This window comes from Sus scrofa, chromosome 7 (assembly GCF_054392235.1).
Source record: "Sus scrofa isolate SSC_HxYL_T2T_F1_AM1 chromosome 7, Sscrofa_HxYL_maternal_Yorkshire_Landrace_v2.0, whole genome shotgun sequence".
NCBI lineage: Eukaryota > Metazoa > Chordata > Mammalia > Artiodactyla > Suidae > Sus > Sus scrofa.
In genome coordinates, this window is record NC_139389.1 from 134780321 (window position 1) to 134799627 (window position 19307).

General features: G+C 49.7%; 1 protein-coding gene across 6 annotated transcripts in view; it reads right to left on the reverse strand.

The window, feature by feature from the left end:
* Positions 1-9867: 9867 nt before the first annotated feature.
* Positions 9868-19307, reverse strand: part of CDC42BPB (CDC42 binding protein kinase beta) — a 103456-nt gene continuing 94016 nt past the window's right edge. For all 6 annotated transcript variants that reach the window (XR_014811375.1, XR_014811374.1, XR_002341125.2 and 3 more), the window contains 7 exons: positions 18766-18863; positions 18600-18684; positions 18391-18508; positions 18195-18312; positions 17652-17757; positions 17491-17561; positions 9868-11268 (listed from right to left, as the gene is read on the reverse strand). Coding sequence is in view for 2 of the 6 variants with exons in the window: in XM_021081621.2 (XP_020937280.2) it covers positions 11137-11268; positions 17491-17561; positions 17652-17757; positions 18195-18312; positions 18391-18508; positions 18600-18684; positions 18766-18863 (728 nt within the window). In the remaining 4 variants the exon portion in view is untranslated. The remainder of the gene's footprint in view (positions 11269-17490; positions 17562-17651; positions 17758-18194; positions 18313-18390; positions 18509-18599; positions 18685-18765; positions 18864-19307) is intronic.

Here is a 19307-nt window from a genome sequence, read left to right on the forward strand (position 1 = left end):
TATCCTCATACCATCATCTTTGGCAGGTGTTGTCACTGCCCTCACGTTTTTTTTAAGTATAATTGATTTACAATGTTGTGCCAATTTGTGCTATATACCAAAGCGACCCTGTCATGTATGTATGTATGCATTGCCTTTCTTATATTACCTTCCATCATGATCTATCCCAAGAGACTGGATACAGCTCCCTGTGCTGTAGAGTAAGACCTCGTCGCTTATCCATTCTAAATGTTTTGCATCTACTAACCCCAATCTCCCCGCCATCCCCTTCCCTCCCATCCCCTTGGCAACCACACGTCTATTCTCCACATCTGCTTCTGTTTTGTCCATAGGTTCATTTGTGCCGCATTTGAAATTCCACATGTGACACCGTACGATATTTGTCTCTTTCTGACTTCACTTAGAATCACTAGTTGCATCCATGTTACTGCAAGTGACATTATTTTGTTCTTTTTAATGGCTGAGTAGTATTCCATTGTGTATATGTACCACATCTTAATCCATTCATCTGTTGATGGACATTTAAGTTGCTTCCATATCTTGGCTATTGTGAATAGGGCTGCAGTGGAGTTCCCGCTGTGGTTCAGTGGTTAACGAATATGATTAGGAACCGTGAGGTTGTGGGTTTGATCCCTGGCCTCGCTCAGTGGGTTAAGGATCCGGCATTGCCATGAGCTGTGGTGTAGGTCACAGATGTGGCTTGGATCCTGTGTTGCTGTTGGCTGTGGTGTAGGCTGGTAGCAACAGCTCCGATTTGACCCCTACCCTGGGAACCTTCATGTGCCACGGGTGCAGCCCTAAAAAAAAAAAAAAAAAAAAACGAAAAAAAAAATGGTGCTGCAATGAACATAGTGGTAAATGTATTTTTTTTTATTACTCAAATGCATTTATCACATCTGTAGTTGTGTAATGATCATAAATGTATCTTTTTGAATTGTAGTTTTGTCTGCACATATGTCCAGAAGTGGGATTGCTGGATCATAGGGCAGTTCTGCATTTAGTTATCTGAGGAACCGCCGTACTGTTTTCCAAGTGCTGGTACCAGTTTACATTCACCGACAGTATGGGAGGGTTCGTCTCTCCACACCCTCTCCAGCATTTGTTATTTGTACACTTATTCTGACCTGCGAGAGGTGCTGCTGCCTCATTGTAGTTTTTACTTTCATTTCTCTAATATTTAGTGATGTTGAGCAATTGTTCATGTGCCTACTGGCCATCCGTATGTCTTTGGAGAACTGTCTGTTTAGGTCTTCTGCCCATTTTTTGATTGGGTTGTTTTTTTGTCGTTGAGCTGTACGAGTGAGTTGTGTGTATATTTTAGAGATTAAGCCCTTGATGGGTGCATCGTTTGCAACTACTTTCTCCTATTCTGTGGGTTGGCTGTTCCTTTTTTAAATGGTTTCCTTTGCTGTGCAAAAGCTTGGGGATTTAAGTTCCATTTGTTTAATTTTGTTTTTATTTCTTTTCCCTTGGGAGACTGACCTAAGAAAGCATTTGTACAGTTGATGTCAGAGAATGTTTTGCATTTGTTTTCTCCTAGGAGTTTTACGGTGTGTTGTTTTATATTTAAGGCTTTAAGCCATTTTGAGTTGATTTTTGTGCCTGGTGTGAGGGTGTGTCTGGTTTCGTGGATCTACATGCAGCTGTCCAGTTTCACCAGCACCACTTGCGGAAGAGACTTTTTCCCATTTTATATTCTCATCTCCTTTGTTGGAGATTAGTTGACCATTAGGTTCTGGGCTCTCTGTTCTGTTCCTTTGATCTTTATGTCTGTTTTTATACCAGTTCCACATTGTCTTGAAGTTTTTGTAATGCAGTCTAAGGTCTGGGAGAGTGATGCCGCCTGCTTTGTTCTTTTTCTCAGGATTGCTTTGGCAATCTTGGGTCTTTTATGGTTCCATATAAATTTTCGGATTATTCGAGTTCTGTGAAAAATGTCATGGGTCATTTGATAAGGGACTGCATTGAATCTGTAGATTGCTTTGGGTCGTATGGCCAATTAACCAATATTCTTCCAATCCAGGAGCATGAGATCTTTCCATTTCTTTGAATCTCTTTAATTTCCTTTATTAATGTTTTATAGTTCTCAGTGTATGTCTTTCACCTCCTTGGTCAAGTTTGTTCCTAGGTATTTAATTTGGGGGGGGTTACAATTTTAAAAGGTATTGTTTTTTATATTTCTTTTCTAATATTTGTTAATATACAGAAATGCAAGAGATTTCTGAATCTTAATCTTGTATCCTCCAACTTTGCTGAATTGGTTTGATCACTTCCAGTAGTTTTTATGTGGAGGCCTTAAGGTTTTCTATATATAGTATCATGTCAATTACATATAGTGACAATGTAACCTCTTCTCTCAAGTTGGTTCTTTCTTTGGTCAGATTGCTGTGGCTAGGACTTCCAATACTATGTTGAATAAAGGTGGTGCGAGACAAGACAGCCTTGTCTTGTTCCAGGTTTTAGCGGGAATGTTTTCAGCTTTTCCCTGTTGAGTATTATGTTGGCTCTGGGTTTGTCATAAATGGCTTTTATTATGTTAGGATATGATCCCTCTATACCCACTTGGGTAAGAGTTTTCATCATGAATGATGTTGGATTTTGTCAAACGCCTTTTCTGCATCTATTGCTGACTGTGTTGTTTCCGACTTTGCTTTTGTTAATGTGCTGCGTGACGTTGATTTGCATTTGAACAATCCTTGTGAACTTGGGATGATTCCCACTTGGTCGTGGTGTGTGATCTTTTTTATGTGTTGTTGGATTTGGTTGGCTAAAATTTTGTTGAGGACTTTTGCGTTTATATTCATCAAAGATATTGGCCCTGGAGTTCCCACCATGGCTCAGCGGTAATGAACCAGACTAGTATCCTTGAGGATTCAGGTTTGATTCCTGGCCTAGCTTAGTGGGTTAAGGATCCACTGTCCCAGTGAGCTGTGGTGTAGGTCAAAGATGTGGCTCAAATCTGGCATTGCTGTGGCTGTGGTGCAGGCTGGCATCTACAGCTCTGATTCAGCACCTGGCCTGGGAACTTCCATATGCTGCAGGTGTGGCCTTAAAAAGACAAAAAAAAAAAAAAAAAAAAAAAAAAGATATTGGCCTATACTTTTCTTTTTTAGTAGTATCATTTTCCAGTTTTGGTATTGGGTGATGGCAGCTTCAGAGAATGTCTCTGGGAGTGTTCCTTCTTCTTCAGTCTTTTAAAAAAGTTTAAGAAGGATGGATATAAGTTCTTTTTTAATTAATTAATTAATTATTTTTATAATGATATAGCAGAAGTTCCCAGGCCAGGGATTGAACCCACACTACAGCTGTGACAATGCCAGATCCCCAACCTGCTGGCCTCTGGGGAACTCCAGTTATACTTTTATTTGAATCCATTCTTTTTTTTTTTTTTTTTTTTTGCCATTTCTTGGGCCGCTCTCACGGCAAATGGAGGTTCCCAGGCTAGGGGTCAAATCGGAGCTGTAGCCACTGGCCTATACCAGAGCCACAGCAACGCGGTATCTGAGCCAAGTCTGCGATCTACACCTCAGCTCACGGCAACGCCGGATCCTTAACCCACTGAGCAAGGCCAGGGATCAAACCCGCAACCTCATGGTTCCTAGTCGGATTCGCTAACCACTGAGCCACGACGGGAACTGCTGAATCCATTCTTTTTAGGGAATTTGGTCCTATGTAGCATCCTAAAATTAACACTGATAATGAGAGAATGTTATGAAATTAATAAAATAAAAATTTCATTAATACATTTAATGCATTATATACAAAGTCTACTTTTTTATCAGTACATGCGTACTCATAAAGGCCACTTTGGAGTTCCCGTGTGGTCCTAAAAAAGAAAGACAGAAAAAGACTGCTTTGCCACAGCTACCATTACGTGCTTTAAGGAATTTTAGCTAGGATGCACTTTATAGAGTTTTAAAATTTTTTGGGGTTCCTATCGTGGAGCAGAGGAAACGAATCCAACTAGGAACCATGAGGTTGTGGGTTCAATCTCTGGCCTCACTCAGTGGGTTAAGGATCTGGCATTGCCATGAGCTGTGGTGTAGGTCACAGATGTGGCTCAGATCCCATGTTGTTGTGGCTGTGGCCGGCAGCTACAGCTCGGATTTGACCCCTAGCTTAGGAACCTCCATAAACCACAAGAGCAGTCCTTGGATATAAGTTCTTTGTATGTTTAGCAGAATTCACCTGTGAATCCATCTGGAACTGGGCTTTTGTTTGTAGGGAGTGGTTTTTTTCTCTCTCTCTCTTTTTTTTTTTTGTCTTTTTTAGGACTGTACCTGTGGCATATGGGGGTTCCCAGGCTAGGGGTCAAATCAGAGCTATAGCTGCCGGCCTCCACCCCAGCCACAGCAACGCAGAATCTGAGCCACGTCTGCAAACTACATCACAGCTTGTGGCAACGCAGGATCCTTAATCCCCTGAGCAAGGCCAGGGATCAAACCTGCGTCCTAATGGATGCTAGTCAGATTCGTTTCCACTGAGCTACAAAGAGAACTCCTGTAGGGAGTGTTTTCACTACATATTCAATTTCATTTCTAGTGATCAGTCTGTTGGAATAATTTATTTTGTCTTGACTCAGTTTTGGTGGGCTGTACGTTTTTAGAAAGTTGTCCATTTCTTCTAGGTTGTCAACTCTGTTGGCATATAATTGTTCACAGTATTCTTTTACGGTTTTTTGCATTTCTGCCTTAGCCCTTGAGATTTCTCCTTTCACGTTTCTTATTTTATTTGAGTTCTCTCTCTCTTCTTTTTTTTTTTTTTTTTTTTTTTTTTTTTTTTTTAATTTTATTTTTTATTTATTTATTTTTTTTTTTTTGCTTTTTGCTTTTTTTTTTTTTTTTTTTTTTTTTTTTTTTTTTTTTTTTTGTCTTTTATCTTTTTGTTGTTGTTGTTGTTGCTATTTCTTGGGCCGCTCCCGCGGCATATGGAGGTTCCCAGGCTAGGGGCTGAATCGGAGCTGTAGCCACCGGCCTACGCCAGAGCCACAGCAACTCGGGATCCGAGCCGCGTCTGCAACCTACACCACAGCTCACGGCAACGCCGGATCGTTAACCCACTGAGCAAGGGCAGGGATCGAACCCGCAACCTCATGGTTCCTAGTCGGATTCGTTAACCACTGCGCCACAACGGGAACTCCTCTCTCTTCTTGATGAGTCTGGCCAGAGGGTTTGTCAATTTTGTTTATCCTTTCAAAGAACCAGCTCTTGGTTTTAATGATTTTTTTCTATTTTTTCAAATCTCTATTTTGTTGATTTCTTCACTATTCTTTTTGTTGATTTCCTTCCTTCTGCTGTAGGTTTTGTTTGTACTTCTTCTTCTAATTCTTTTAGGTGGTAGGTTAGGTTGTTGATTTGCGATTTTTGCTTTTTGAGGAAGGCCTGTATTGCCATGGACTTCCTTCTATGAACTGCTTTTGAGGCATCCCGTAGATTTTGTATGGTGTGTTTTGTCATTTGTCTCAAAGGGTTTTTTTCCTTTTCCTTTCTTTTCTTTTTACAGGTGCACCTATGACATATGGAAGTTCCCAAGCCAGGGGTTGAATTGGAGCTGCTGCTGAGGCCTAAGCCACAGCCATGGCAGTATTGGATTTGATCAGACCTTTCTAATCTCCCAAACAGGTAAGAAGGATGCCTTTTATATCCAAAATGTCTTTTTAGCCCGCTGGTGGTGATGAGGCTACGCTTATAGGGTTCGTAGTAAAACTTTAATAGGCCAACCTGATGCCCCTGCTCTTTTTTTCTTTTCTTTTTACAGCCCCACATACGGCATAGGGAAGTTCTGGGCTAGAGGTAGCACTGGAGCTGAAGCTGCAGGCCTACCTCACAGCCACAGAAACACCAGATCCTTAACTCACTGAATGAGGCCAGGGAATCCACATCCTCACAGAGACTACATCAGGTCCTTAACCTGCTGAGCCAGAATGGGAACTCCTCTCGAGGTATTTTTTAATTTCCTTTTTTTAAGTCTCCTCACTGACCCGTTGGTTTTTAACAGCATGATGTTTAGTCTCCATGTCGTCATGTTTTCTCTCATTTCTTCTCCCAGGGTTAATTTCTAGTTTCATGCCATTGTGATCAGAGAAGATGCCTAAAATAATTTTTAGGCTCTTACATTTGCTGAGGCTAGTTTTGTGCCTCAGTATGGGGTCATCCTAGAGAATGTTCCACGTGCACTTGAAAAGAATGTATCTTCTGGGTTTTTTGGATGTAATGTTCTGAAAATATCAGTTAGGTCTGCTCTATTGTGTCATCTAGGATCTCTGCTGCCTTATTTATTCTCTGTCTAGAAGGTCCGTCCACTGATGTGAGAGGGTGTTCAAGTCTCCTACTGTTACTGTATTCCCATCCATTTCTCTTTTTACATCTGCTAGTATTTGTTGAATGTACTTGGCTGCTCCTCTCTTAGAGGCATGTGTATTGACGAGTATGCTCTTCTTGAGTGGATCCTTTTATCATTAAACAGTGTTCCTCATGTCCTTTATTTTAAAGTCTATTTTCTTTAATACGCGAACGGGAACCCCTGCTTTCCTGTCATTTCCATTAGCGTGAAATACTTTTCCATCCCTCACTTTCAGTTTATGTGGGTCTTTGCCCTAAGGTAGGCAGCATACTGTAGGCTCTGTTTTGTTTTGTTTTTTAACCCAGTCTGCCACTCTATGTCTTTGGATTGGAGCATTCAGTCAATTGACATTTAAGGTAATTATTGGTGAATATGTATTTATTGCCATTTTAAACCTTGTTTTCCAGTTGATTCTGTTTCTTCTTTGTTTCTTTGTGATTGGATGATTTCCTTTTATTTTATGCTTTTATCCTCTTCTTTTTGGTTTTTGTGAAAGTAATGTTTGTTTTTGATTTGTTGTTGCCCTGTTTTCCAAGTATGTTAATACCTTCCTACTTGTGCTTGCTTTAGACTGATAAGTCACATAGGCGCAAACACATTCCAAAACCTCTAGATTTTCTTATTCTCCTTCCCCACATTTTACGATTTTATGTCCTTTTTTGTTTTTTTTTGTCTTTTTGCCTTTTCTTGAGCCGCTTCCGCGGCATATGGAGGTTCCCAGGCTAGGGGTCGAATCAGAGCTGTAGCCACTGGCCTACACCATGGCCAGAGCAACTTGGGATCCGAGCCGCATCTGTGACCCACACCACAGCTCACGGCAACGCTGGATCCTTAACCCACTGAGCAGGGCCAGGGACCGAACCCGCAACCTCATGGTTCCTAGTCGGATTCGTTAACCACTGCGCCACGACGGGAACTCCATGATGTCCTTTTTTTACATTTTCATGTTTATCCTTTTGCTATTCCTTGTGTGTATCACCACTTTCACAAGTAGGGTTTTTTTTTTTTCTTTTGTCTTTTTAAGGCCTCACCAGCAGCATATGGAAGTTCACACGTCAGGGGTCAAACAGGAGCTGTAGCCGCTGGCCTACACCACAGCCACAGCAACGCGGGATCCGAGCTGCGTCTATGACCTACACCACAGCCCGTGGCAATGCCAGATCCTTAACCTACTGAACGCGGCCAGGGATCGACCCCATGTCCTCATGGATATTAGTCAGGTTGGTTAACTACTGAGGCAGGAAGAGAACTCCACAAGTAGGGGTTTGTGTTTTTGGTTTTGATCTGTACACTGGCTTATTTAAGTGATTACTTTCCAACTGTGATTTCTCCATCCTGTATCTTCTTACTTCTTTCCTGTTTAGAAGACACTGTTCAGTATTTTAGAATGGGCTTAGTATCCCTGTATTCTTTTAGTTTTTGAGAAATTATTTCTATTTTCAATGATAATCTTGATGGGTAGAGTATTCTAGTCTGCAGATTTTTCCCTTTTAGACATTTGGATATACCTTGCTACTCTTTTCTGGCCTATAGATAAATCAGCTGATAGCCTTGTGGGGGTTCCCTTATAATTAACTCACTTTTGCCATTTTTATCATATGTCTTGGTGTAAGTCTGTTTGGATTCAACTTGTTTGGGGCCTTCTGTGCTTCCTGAATCCAGATGTTTCTTCTATAGACGTGGAAAGTTTTCAGCCATAATTTCTTCAAGTATGTTTTCAATCCTTTTCTTCTCTTTCCAGAATCCCTACTATGTATAGACTGACACACTGTATATTATCCAATGGCTCTCTTATATTGCTTTTTTTTTTTTTTTTTTTTTTGGTCTTTTTGCTATTTCTTTGGGCCGCTCCCTCGGCATATGGAGGTTCCCAGGCTAGGGGTCTAAATCGGAGCTGTAGCCACCGGCCTACACCACAGCCATAGCAACTCGGGATCCGAGCCGCGTCTGCGACCTACACCACAGCTCACGGCAACGCCGGATCCTTAACCCACTGAGCAAGGGCAGGGACCGAACCCACAACCTCATGGTTCCTAGTTGGGTTCGTTAACCACTGTGCCACGACGGGAACTCCCCATGTTTGTTTAATTTGGTTTGGTTTGCTGTTCTGATTGGGTGATTTCCATCATTCTATCTTCCAAGTCACTTATTTATTCCTCTGCATTATTCATTTTGCTCTTCAACGACTCAGCTTTCATCTCTGCAAATGAATGGCCTCAGTTTTCTTGGTTTCTCCATAGAGCTTCTGGTTCCTTTTTCTAAAGCGTTACTGTTGACATCAATTTGTAATTTCTTCAGCGTTTTCATTACCTCCTTTTTGAACTCGGTGTTTGTTTGTTCCTTCAGGGAAACTCTCTCCTGTCCTTTCAGCTGGGAATGGTTCCTGTGCTTCACTTTGCTTGTTTTTCTCACTTTGTGACTGCAGGGAAAACAGTGACCTACTGCCGTCTTGAGGGCTCTTTGTTTATACGTGGGAGCGTCCCTGAGGAGCTCGCGAGGGCTTCCTTTTGTTCTTTTGGCACGAGGGCTGCTTGCGGTTTGGATGCTTGCTGTCTTTTTCTCAGGGTGACAGGGTACCCCTGATAGGGCACATGCAGGTGTACAGCCAGTGCTTCCAGGGAGGTGGAGGCCATGGATGGTGCCTGCAAATGGCACCTGTCGCCACTTGGTGGGGACCCATAGCAGGGTGGTGGTGCCCAGAGCCCTTGGCAGTGGCAATGGCAGGGTGTGTGCGTTCCCAGGGAGGTGAGGGTGGTGGGTGGGACTTGGTTTCAGGGCCCTCTCTGGTGGCTCCCCACAAGGTGACTGGGGCTACAGGTGGTGCCTGTTCACGGGACCCGTAGTGGTGGCAGGCCGCTCCCACCTCAGGAGTCCGAGATGGCTGTGGCTGTTTGTACCCAATCCCGTAGCCAGTGCAAGAGGTGCCCTGCTGCCTGGCAGCCTGTGTGCACAGGGAAAGCGGGTCCTCCTCCGCCTCCTCCTCTCGCAGTCCCGACAATGGTGCCTCAGGCTGCTCCCTGCCCTGCGAGCCAGAGCCCCCGGCGCGGCCCCCTGTGACCCAGCCCAGCCTCCCTGGGGGTGGCCTGCCTGGTCCCATCCCTCCTGGGGCCTTGCTCTGCCTTGCGGAGCTTTTGGGCATGTCACCCTCTCCTAGCAGAGGGTCGTGGGTACATCCTGTGCCCAGCCACTGACCTCGACCTGCCCGTGGCCCTTTAGGGCTCCCGCGGCTCTCAGGTGACATCCCAACCCACCTGGCCTGTCCCTGGAGGCCTAGAAGGGACACTTGGCCAGGCGGCCCCTCCCTCCAGCCAGCAGCCCATACCCAACCCTGCCTACCATGGGGGACCTCGGCAGGCAAGTGCACCCAGCTCTGGGGGCTGGTTCCTGCCACGTGGACACAGGCACCTTCCCCAAGCAGACGGCTTCCATAGGTAAGACAGTTCTTTCACTGCCTTTTAGGGAGGGAAGGGAGGGATTCCCACCCACAGGCTGACAGGTGATCCATTCAGACAAAACACAGAGAACTTTAAAACTGTCATCTTTCTGCTTTATTGACAGGTAAATTGTTCAAAAATGTTCTCACAATTCAATAATTACAAAGACTCGGACTTACATTAAAAAAGTAAAAACCAGAAGCCCCACCCAGCAGGTGCCAGCCCCAGCAGAAGGCCCAGCGGGGTGGTTGGGCAGGCGGGTGCTGGGTTTGTGACACACACTGGCAGACAGTGGTGCCACATCACTCAGTGCTGACTCAAGGTAAGTGCACGTCTTCAGCAGCGTCGCCAGGAATGCTGACCAGTGGGAGAGCTGGGAGAATCTGTCCAGGGCCAAGGACAAGCTGTGTGCCAGCCAGGTAATCACGAGCCTTTAGAGAGACAGGCCACCACTAATGACTCAAACGCTGCAGGGAGGGAGCCAGGAACACGAGGGTGCGGGGGCCGCTGGGGAGTGTGGCGGCGAGTCGACGTGATCCAGAAGGGCACGAATCACGGGGCTCCATGCAGGGCGGGGTCCTGGCACCTGCTGTGGGGCTCCATGGGGCTCTAGCCTCCTCTCAGCCCACAGGCCTCCAGGCCCAGCTGCACCACGACACCCGCTGCTTTAACAGCAGGAGGCAGAGCTGCGGAAGTGAGCGGAAAACAGAGCACAGCTGACTTCACAGTAGTAGATACTGGTGACTCTTCATAGTTGTGCCCGGGAAGGGACTGACACGCACAAGGGACCCAGGGCAGGTGTCACACGACAGAGGCCTCTGTCCACGTTCTACAGGGGTGGCAGAACCACCTCGGCATCTGTAACGGCTAAATGAGTCAAAAGGCCACAAACTAACCTCCACTTTCCTGTCTTCAAAATTCTAGTGACACTGGGAATGACAAACGACTTCCTACTCTTCTCCTAAGGGCCTAGGAAAGTTTTAGGAAACAGGAACAGACGCGTTACTGAGGCCGCCCTCGCTGTCTGCTTCCCGAGCCGAGCCGAGCCGGGTCTGCTGGCTTTCTGCCCAGGAGGCCGGCGTCCGCAGGCCCCACGCGCCTGCTCGGCTGGTTCTGGAGGCAGCGGCTGCGTGGCGGTCCTTCCTGTGCAAACGGAGCGGGCGCCGCACACCTGAGCAGAGGCAGGGGCCTGGTCCACCGCCATGGCCGGGGCACAAAACCGGTCAGTGTCACAGTAAAGAAGTTTCTCCTCCCCGTCTCCACACGTCACTTCTGCACTTCCTTGGACAGCACTGGAGGTCAGATCAGTCTTGGCACTGACACTGGAGGCCCCCCGGCCCCGAGGCGGTGAGCGTCGGCTTCAGGCGTCATAGGACGGCTGCTCCAGGCCTTCGAGCGGGAGCTGGCTCCTGTGGGGAGAGTTGGGGCTCGGCGGGCCGCTGGGGTTGGAGCTGTTGGATGGAGTCGAGTGTTTGGTGGAGTCCGAATCGGGCTGTTAGGACGAAGAGGGAGAGGGCATGAGCACCAGGGCCCTGGGCCCATGGGGGGCGGAGGGGATGCTGCCCGGGCATGGGGGGGGGGGGGCAGGACTGTCTCCTTTCTCGTGAGAAGAACACACGCTGGCACTTCCCGAGGCCTTTAACCCTGCTGGTGGGGAGCATGAACCAAGACCCAACCCCAGTGACGACGACGAAGTAACGCGCAGTGAAGAAAGCAGACAGCAGCCCACGGTCAGGGATGTGAAGTTCTTTCATGAGAAAAGCACGAGGAATAGAGAGGAACTTCTCAGCGTGACAAAGGGGGGCCACAGGTAACGTCCCACCCAATGGGTGAAAGGCAGAGCCTCCCCTTCAGAGTAGGAACAGAGAGGGGCGCTGCTTTCCCTGCCAGCAGAGCCCACACGGCTGCACGCTCCGGCCAGAGCCATCAGGCAGGAAAAAGGTGGCATCCGGGCTGGAAACGAAGAAGTAAAAGCATCTCTGTTTACAGATGACATGATTCTCTATAGACAGAAAATCCTAAAGGACTCACACAAAAACTAAACAAATCCAGAGAAGTTGCATGGTACAAGATCAACACGCAAAATCAGTTGTATTTCTATACACCAGCAATAAGCAGGCTACAAAGGGAATCCAGAAGATTTCATTTACGACAGCATCCAAAAGGGTAACATATAGCTAGGAATAAATGTAACATAACCAAGGAAGTGAAGTGTCTGTATGTAAATACAGCTGGTGGAGTTCCCTCGGGGTTCGGCAGGCTAAGGTTCCCGTGTTGTCACTGCTGGGGCTCTGGTTACAGCTGTGGCTCAGGTCTGATCCCTGGACCGTGAAGTTCCACATGCCTCAGGTGTGGCCAAAACAGAACAAAACTTACCAAAAGAAATTAAAGATCCCTAAATAAGTGGAAAGACATCCCATGTTCATGGACTGGAAGGCTGATGTTAAGATGGCAATATTCCCCAAAGTAATCAATCTACAGATTCAACGCAATCCTAACTGAAATTCCAATGGCTTTTTTTTTCCAGAAGAGGGAAGGCCAATCCTCAAATTCATGTAGAATTTTTGCAAAGGACCCAGAAGAGTCAAAATAATATGAGGAAGTTGAGGACTCACACTTCTCAAACTTACGACTTCAAAATGTGCTACAAAGCAGCAATAATCAAAACCAGTGTGGCAGTACTAGTGTAAGGACCAACGGAATCGAACTAAAAGTCCAGAAATAGATCCATAACCCTATGGCCAACTGATTTTTGACCAGGGTGCCAAGACCACTCAGTGGGGCAACAAACAAACGGTGCAAATGCAAAGAATTACACTAGACCCCTACCTCAGAGACACACCAACTAGCTAAAAATGGGTGAAAGACCTAAATATAAAAGCTAAACCCACAAAACTCTTAAGAAAAACACAGGACTAAATCCTAAATCTTCATGCTCTTGGATTGGGCCATGGATCAAACATCAAGAGCATGAGGAACAAAAGAAAAAAACTGAAAAGCTGCACTTCATCAAAATTAGAAATTTCAACACATCTGAGGACATTGTAAGAAGGTGAAAAACCACCCGGAGAGTGGGAGAAAATATCCGTGAGCCACACATACGATGAAGGCCTGGCATTCACATTATCCCAAATTCTCTTGCAGCTCAAAGACAAAAAGACAATTAAAAAGTGAGCAAAAGACCTGAATAGACGTTTCTCCAAAGAACTGCATGGACGGCCAGCGAGCCACACGAAAAAGATGCTGGACATGACTGATCATGTGGGAGAGATGCCACCTGAAACCACAATGATTAAAACCTCACACCTGCTAAGACGGCTGTTCAAAAAAACGTTTGCTTTCTAGGGCCGCACCCGCGGCACACGGAGGTCCCCAGGCTCGGGGTCCGATCGGAGCTGCAGCTGCCGGCCTACACCACAGCCACGCCAGATCCTTAAGCCACTGAACAAGGCCAGGGATCAAACCCGCATCCTCATGGATACTAGTTGGGTTCGTCACCACTGAGCCATGATGAGAACTCCCTCAAATTTTTCTTTAAAGAGAAAAATAAGCACTGGTGAAGGTGTGGAAAAACCTTCAGCCCTGTATGCTGCTGGTGGGACGTGAACGGTGCCTCCAAAAGTCCAACATAGAAGCTGCTGTGGGACCGGCCATCCCACCCCAGGCAAGTACCGCACAGAAGTTCAACACGCGTTCAAACAAATACACGCACACAAACGTGCCTCGGGGCACTATGCCCAACAGAGAGAAGGTAGAAACAGCCCGAATGTCCATGGCGGACTGGTGAGTACGCAAGTGTGCCCCATCCACACGATGGAAGATCCAGCGACAAAAGGACACAACTACTGACCCATGAAAACATGACGCTCGGTGAAAAGAGCCACAGACGCAAAAGACCACACGTCTGACTCACTCCCTTACAGGAAATGCCCAGAACAGCCACATCCACCCACAGAACAAAGCCTGGCGCAGCCAGGGGTGAGGGAGGGAGGGATCGAGAGAGGGCTCCTGGGAGGGGGTGACCTCGGGGTGACGGAAACGTTCTCAGGAAGACAGAGCTGGCGATTCGACAACACTGTGAACCTATCAACAGCCTCTGGATCGCTGACTTTAAAACGCTTCCTTTTACACTAGGAAAAAAATCGCATTAGGGAAATAACAATAAAAAACAAAACAAAAACAAAAGAAAAAAAATCGAATTAAAAAAAGTGCTTCCTTTTGTTATGTGAACGTCATTTAATCAACTAAAGAGGCACAAAGAAGGTCAGTGCAGGACAAACAGGTGCCTGTGCCTCGGGATGCAACAGCCCAAGGAGGACACGACGTCCTGTGCCGCGTTCCAGCCTGGGACACACAGCCCAAGCGGCAGGACAAGGAAACGTCAGACACCCAATCGAGAGGCATTCTAGAAAGTAAAAGATGGCTTTCTGCCAGGCAGAAAGACCGAGGACCCGTTCCAGAGTAAAGGGAACGAAAGAGGTAAGGCAGCTAAATGCCACGTGCAGTCGGGGACTGGCTCCCGTACCAAGAAAGGACATCACGGGACAACTGGAGAATGGGACGTGCAGGCTGCAGCAGTGGTGAGCTGGCTCCTCAGGAGAGGGCGCAGCGTCTGCAGCTCTGACGCAGTTTAGGAGAACGTGTGTGCCTGCGTGCGTGTGCGTACACACGTGTGCTCATACACACTCCTTTGTTGGTCTCGGGAGAACCGGGGTGGCTGGGGAACAGGTGTGAGGACTTCTCACTGTTTAATTCAAAACGCCAGACACAAGTTCCTACCGTGGTGCAGCAGAAACAAATCCGACTAGGAACCATGAGGTTGTGGGCTCGATCCCTGGCCTGGTTCAGTGAGTTAAGGATCCAGTGTTGCTGAGAGCTGTGGTGTAGGTTGCAGATGCGGCTTGGATGTGGCATTGCTGTGGCGGTGGTGTAGGCTGGCAGCTGCGGCTCCAATTTGACCCCAAGCCTGGGAACCTCCACATGCTGCAGGTGCAGCCTTAGAAAGACAAAAACAGACAGGCCTTGACTGAGGAGGATTTTGGAAAAGAACTGCGTTTCTAAAACAAGTAAGATACAAAAGGCCGGAGAGTAGACCAGACATTAAAGAGATGCCGGCTGGATGTGGCACATGGCTGGGCTGGACTGTGGGTGTCAGGGGACTGGCTGAGAACAGCCCTGGGGACACTGGAGGGGAGATGCCCTCTGTCGGGAGACCCTGGACCCTGGCCAAGTACTGCAGCTCACTTTCTGCTGGTTCTTCCCAAAAAAACCAAGTGTGGACAGACGGGTCCGGTAAAGGTATATGGGTTATTCTCTCTACTATTCTTGCTACTTTTCTAGAGGTTCGAAAATTTTCAAATCGCATATTTGAAGGGAAAAAAGAGGGGAAAACCCAGTAAGACAAAACTCACCTCCCTAGCCATCAATCTCGGGCCCTTTTAAGGGTGGGCTCTGAACCCTTCCAGCAAAGAAAACCCCTGTGTTCTGGCAGCTCAAAAACGTGGAGCCCTGAACCAGAGCTGAGGCTGCTGCAGCCCTGCAGACAGCTGGCCGAGGGCAGCTCCGAAGAGAAGGCACAGGCCGACTCCACTGACAGCACGGACGGAAGAGCTGTCCGCCAAACGTCCCCTGGCCGAACCTCTCAGTGTCCCAGGCACGACGAACACACGCTGGCCAAGGAGGCTTTACTTTCAGGACGCAACACTCACAGGTTGGAGCAAGAACCCACAGAGGTCACTTCGGAAAACACCACAAGCGGATTCCTGTCGTCACCCCTTCCTCAGCGACGAGGCTGCCCAGCTGCTTCCCAGGAGGAGGACACCTCCCCAGCGGGCGGGCAGGGCCTCGGTCTTCGTGGGAGGCCTCGGCAGGGGCCTGGGCCTGCTGTCAGGTCCACATGTGCCCCGTTCCCAGCCCCGGCCAGCACACGGAGAGGCCGCACAGAAACACCGCCCCGGCCCAGGGCCAGAGCCAACACTCCCAGGCCACCAAAGGGATGAGAACCAGTCAGAGCTCAGGCCGGCCGGGGCCAGAGAACACACACTCCAACGGGCCCGGCTTATGCGGACCCCAGCAGCCACCCCAACAGGCGACAAGGGCCCTGGAACGATTAGCTATGAGCCACAAACATGCACAGGCTGTGCCAGCAAAGCCATCAAGAGGGGCTCCTACACAGAAACGGCCAACGTGGGGGACAGCCCCCATCAACCCACAAACGCCACACGAGCGCAGCGAAAAGCTCCATCCAGCTTTCACTTTACGATCACAAGGTCGACGAGATGGTTTCAAACTTTATTTGAAGGAGAGGCTAAGAAATTGTTTCGAAAAGGGGGAACAAAGATTTTCTGGGGCTCTCAGGTGAGAGGTGGTACTGGCACAGGAAAAGGCCATCCTGGGGCAGAAGAGGGTCGGGAACCAGAAACACGCACACAAAGGAATCTGACCAAGTAACACTTCGAGGTGAAGGGAAGTGGTACAGGGCCAACATGCCAAGCACCTTGGAAAGAAACAGCAGCCCTGGAGCTCCCTTCGTGGCTCAGCAGCAGCCAACCCGACCAGGATCCACGAGGACGCGGGTTCGATCCCTGGCCTCCCTCAGTGGGTTAAGGATCTGGCGCTGCTGTGAGCTGTGGTGCAGGTCACAGACACAGCTCAGATCCTGTGGTGCAGGCCGGCAGCTGTAGCTCCAATTTGACCCCTAGCCTGGGAACCTCCATGTGCCACAGGTGTGGCCCTAAAAAGACAAAAAAAAAAAAAAAAAAAAAGCAGCCCAGGTCCTTGCCTATCTCCCTCACTCACACACACACAACCTCTCTCTCACACCCCCCACACTCCCCCAACACCCCCCCACACACACACACATAAGACAAACTGAGAACCCTGCCAAGCTCTCAAAGACTACAAGAAAGCATTTGTTAGCTTGATGTTTTTCAATTAGGACAAGGCACCATAAAAATTAAAAATTTCTCTATGATAAAACACCCTTAAAATTAATGACAAAATTAAAAAGTTGGCGATAACGAACAAAGTATTTTTGCAACAGATAATACCCACAATTTATAAAGCGTTTCTACGAACGAGCGGGAGCCAAACCCAGTGTGGCTCAAGAGGTGGGCGGAGGGCAACCAGACAGGGGGCCTCCCCGTCGAGCGTGCCGAGGCTGCGTGGCTACAGGACAGCCCGGCACAGACCCAGTGCCCACTCCGCCTTGCCTCCCTCACCCCCACGTGGGGCCAGGCGCAGGGAACTGCACCCCAAGGATCACGACGATGCTGCCACCCGAGGTGCGGTGTCCCGAGAGCCCCCACCCCTGACACGAATGGCTGTCCCAGGCAAGGCAGCTTCACAAGGAAGAGGCCTGGGGGGTGTCACAGTCCCCGCCACCTAGGAAGTCTAGCCAGGACCGGCACTTCTCACAGGAAGGCCCATTTCTCAGTTGTGCACGGGGATGCCCTGCCCCACAGGCAGGGGAGCAGGAGACTCGGGGACGGAGCCTGGAAGGCAGCCTGGCATCAGGCTGTGGGGGCCTTATGCTCATGGAGGCCACGACCTGCAGGCAACACTCCCCACCTTTCTCCCGCAGGGCTGCCTCCCCGGCCGCCGTGGCTGCTCTGGGGAGGGGGCATCTTTCTCCCAAGAAGAGCTGCTTCGAGTTTCCTCCACCTGCAGAGCTGCAGACCCCAGGCCTCGGCCCTCGTGATCGGGCGACTCTTACCTCCTTGTCAAAGTCCTGGTCGGGATCAGACATGCTTCTCAGAGGCACAGCCACCCCGGGCTCAGAGCCACCTGCGGAACAAGGACAGCCATCACCCTGGGGGTAAGGGGTAAGAACTGAACCAAAAGCCCAGAGTCCCAGCATCCCAGCTCCCTCAGTACCCGATGAGGGCCAGGAGACGTAGGGCTTGTTCCTGGGCGGAGGCTGACGCGACAGGCTGGCAGGAGCAGGGCCGGGCCTTTCCTCCTGGGAAGGGGGCACAGCGCTCTGGGCAGAGAGAACAGCAGGTGAGCATGGAGCTTCGGCAGAAAGTGCAGGTGGCCCCGGGGAAGGGCACGTCCCACCCCTGCCCACCCGGCCTGCAGGCCAAGTGCAGAGCCCTGGCCTCGACGAACAAAGCGGGCCCTCCGGAGAGGACAGTGGCATGAGGTCCGTTTTGAGCTAGGAATCAGCAAGAACAGGTTTAGGCCCAAGTCAAGTCCTCCAGACACATACTTTTTACGTGAGAAAGAAAACCCAGTATGCACGGCGCTCACACTAAGATGGTTCAGCCATCATTTTGGAGAGCTGTGTCCTCTGGAAACCCCACACAGTGACACGGGCAGACCCCTACCAAAGCCAAAGGCCCGGCACTCGTAGCTCCCAGGAGCTGCAGGAGGGCGAGGCGGGGGCACGGAGGAGGACAGGGCGCCCCGGGCGCTCACCAGAGGCAGGTCCATGAGCACCTGCATGCCGTCGCCGGGGCCCATGTGGGCCACGTGATTGAAGTTGGTGGGGTTGGAGATCATCCGCGACCTCAGCTCCGGGTCTCTGAGCATCTCTCTGCGGAGGGAAAGCCCATGAGGGCGGGGAGCACCTGCGAAGGCGCGGGCGCCCCCGGCCCTCCCCGAAGGCTCTTACCGCCGCTGCTGCAGCCGCTCCTCCTCCGGCACCTTGAAGACAAACCGCCTCTTGCTCCTGGTGCGAAGCATCTGCTTCTTGCTGTTGTCAGAGGTGTCGGGCACGTTGAGGGCCGGCCCTGCAGGAACGAGGAGAGCCCGTGGCTCTGCGGCCGCAGCGGGGCCTGCCTTTCCCTCCCCTGCCCTCCGCTCCCGGGACAGACGGCTCACCCGCGAACTTGCTCTTGAAGTAGATGAGGCGGGGAGGCTCGCAGTTGAGGAGGTTGAGGCTGCCCTCCGAGTTCAGCGGCCGGATCTGGGGGAAAAAGGGCGCCGGTGGCTGCGTGGGGGGCGGGGCCAGGGCCGGGGGCGGGGCCAGGGCCGGGGCGGGGCTTACCCTGCGCAGGCCGATGGTCTGCACCCACTCCATGGAGCGCGCATCGAAGACGTCCACGCCGTAGTCGCTGTACACCGTCACGTGCGAGGGGCTGCAACCTGGCGCAGATGGAGCGAGGGTGAGCCGGGCGGCGTCCCCCAGGGGCACACGGCCCCACTCGAGGGAACCTTCACCTCGGGGTTTGCACAGACCACCAGCTCCGGTGCTTCGCCCCGCTGCCGAGACTAAACAGCAGCGGGTCCGCCCCGCACAGGTGCCCAAGACACTGGTAAAAAGTCAGCTCTGCCAGTTCCCTTTCGTACACAATTACCGCAAAGCTTATTATTACTTCCGTCTCAATACATCTGAAATTCAGGCAGGGGCCCAAAGCTCTGTTCTTTAATGCAAATCTTTGCTGTTGTTTCTTTTTACAGCCACACCTGCGGCACATGGAGGTTTCCAGGCTAGGGGTGGAATTGGAGCTGCAGCTGCCAGCCTACACTAGAGCCACATCTGTGACCTACATCACAGCTCACAGCAACACTGGTCCTAAACCCACTGAG